Source organism: Corvus brachyrhynchos, unplaced genomic scaffold (assembly GCF_000691975.1).
Source record: "Corvus brachyrhynchos isolate BGI_N302 unplaced genomic scaffold, ASM69197v1 scaffold122, whole genome shotgun sequence".
In the NCBI taxonomy this organism is placed as follows: Eukaryota; Metazoa; Chordata; class Aves; order Passeriformes; family Corvidae; genus Corvus; species Corvus brachyrhynchos.
Window position 1 is genome coordinate 186,587 of NW_008236778.1, and position 1,296 is coordinate 187,882.

At 55.3% G+C, this 1,296-nt stretch overlaps 1 protein-coding gene across 4 annotated transcripts in view; it reads right to left on the reverse strand.

Annotated features, from left to right (window-relative positions):
• Window positions 1-184: 184 nt before the first annotated feature.
• The window catches only part of HORMAD1 (HORMA domain containing 1), a 15,533-nt gene continuing 14,421 nt past the window's right edge, over window positions 185-1,296 (reverse strand). For all 4 annotated transcript variants that reach the window (XM_017727883.1, XM_017727881.1, XM_017727882.1 and 1 more), the window contains one exon: window positions 185-1,109. In XM_017727883.1, coding sequence (XP_017583372.1) covers window positions 954-1,109 — 156 coding nt within the window. In that variant the 3' untranslated portion in view covers window positions 185-953. The remainder of the gene's footprint in view (window positions 1,110-1,296) is intronic.

Here is a 1,296-nt window from a genome sequence, read left to right on the forward strand (position 1 = left end):
CTCGTCCCGGCCTGTCCCATGTCCCGTTCCAGTCCTGTCCCATCCCGTGTCCCATCCCTTTCCCGCTCCGGTCCCGTCCCCGCTCGTCCCATCCCCTTCCCGCTCCTGTCCCGTCCCCCTATCCCATCCGGTTCCCGTCCTCTCCCCGCTCCGGCCCCATCCCGCCGGTAAAGGAACACGCAGCCACGGGTGAGCGCCGTTTAATAGAGGACTGATGATGAACAGACATTCGTAATTTAAAAGTCAAAACTGTCAAGAAATGTTCAGCTGTCCCCGCCCGCGCCGGTGGGAACGGCTTCACTCCCATTCCCTCACGGCACCCGAAAACTAACGGTTTGCTGGTGAAGGACTTGGCACCGTGTCCAGCCTCTGCCATAAATCGTTTTAGGGACATCCAGGTTCTCCCAATACCCCCACACCTTGGAACAGACGCTGCCACGGCTCTTTGTGGCATGGGTAGGCGGCATCAGAAATTCCTGCATTCTGGCAGGGAATCTGGAATTTAAGGCACGAAGACGGCTTGTTTTTCACCTGAGCATGGTGCTTTTGGTGTGGAAGAAATGCAAAGCATCCAACTCCTCCAACTGAAAAGCGAAAACTGTAACCGCAAAACTGTAACACCCTGTAACTGACAGCCCAGCCCTCTGGAAAGCTCTGGAAATCACCCCAAAACTGGAGAGGTTTTGGGGCAGGCAGGTTCTGGGTGAGTTCCTCAGCTCAGAACCGCAGCCCAAAGGCACTGGTGAAACCTTGTGCGGGGGGAATGAATTTCCTCCATCACCAGCAGGACCCGGACGTACCCAGAACCAGAGTCAATCCCCAGATCCAAGGATTTCTGGTCCTGCCTGCTGGTCCTGTACAAAATGAGTTCAGAATTCCTCAGCTGGACTTCCTGGCATTTTCTTTCCTTAAAACACACTCCCGTGGGACTGCTAATGGAGCAGAACTGATCCTTAAAACCCAACAGTGACACAGAACAACCAAATGGAAGCAGAGAACTCCGGGCAGACGAGAGATGGGCGGCTAAAACGGCTCCTTGGGCTCGCTGAGCTTCCTCCTTTGGGGCAGCACGTCCTGGCTAAAAAAAAGGAGACCTCAGCCTGCTGACCCTGCCAAGGAAAACCAATTCATGGGATTACAGGAGCTCCGTGGTGTCAGAACAGGGCACAGCCCACCCTGAGCAGGACAGAGGTGTAACACATCCAGAGCCTCACCCCAGTCCCCACCCAGATGTGCTGGGCCTGCAGGAACATCTGGATACCACTTCCTGGCAGAACTGACCAACTGAAGGACAGC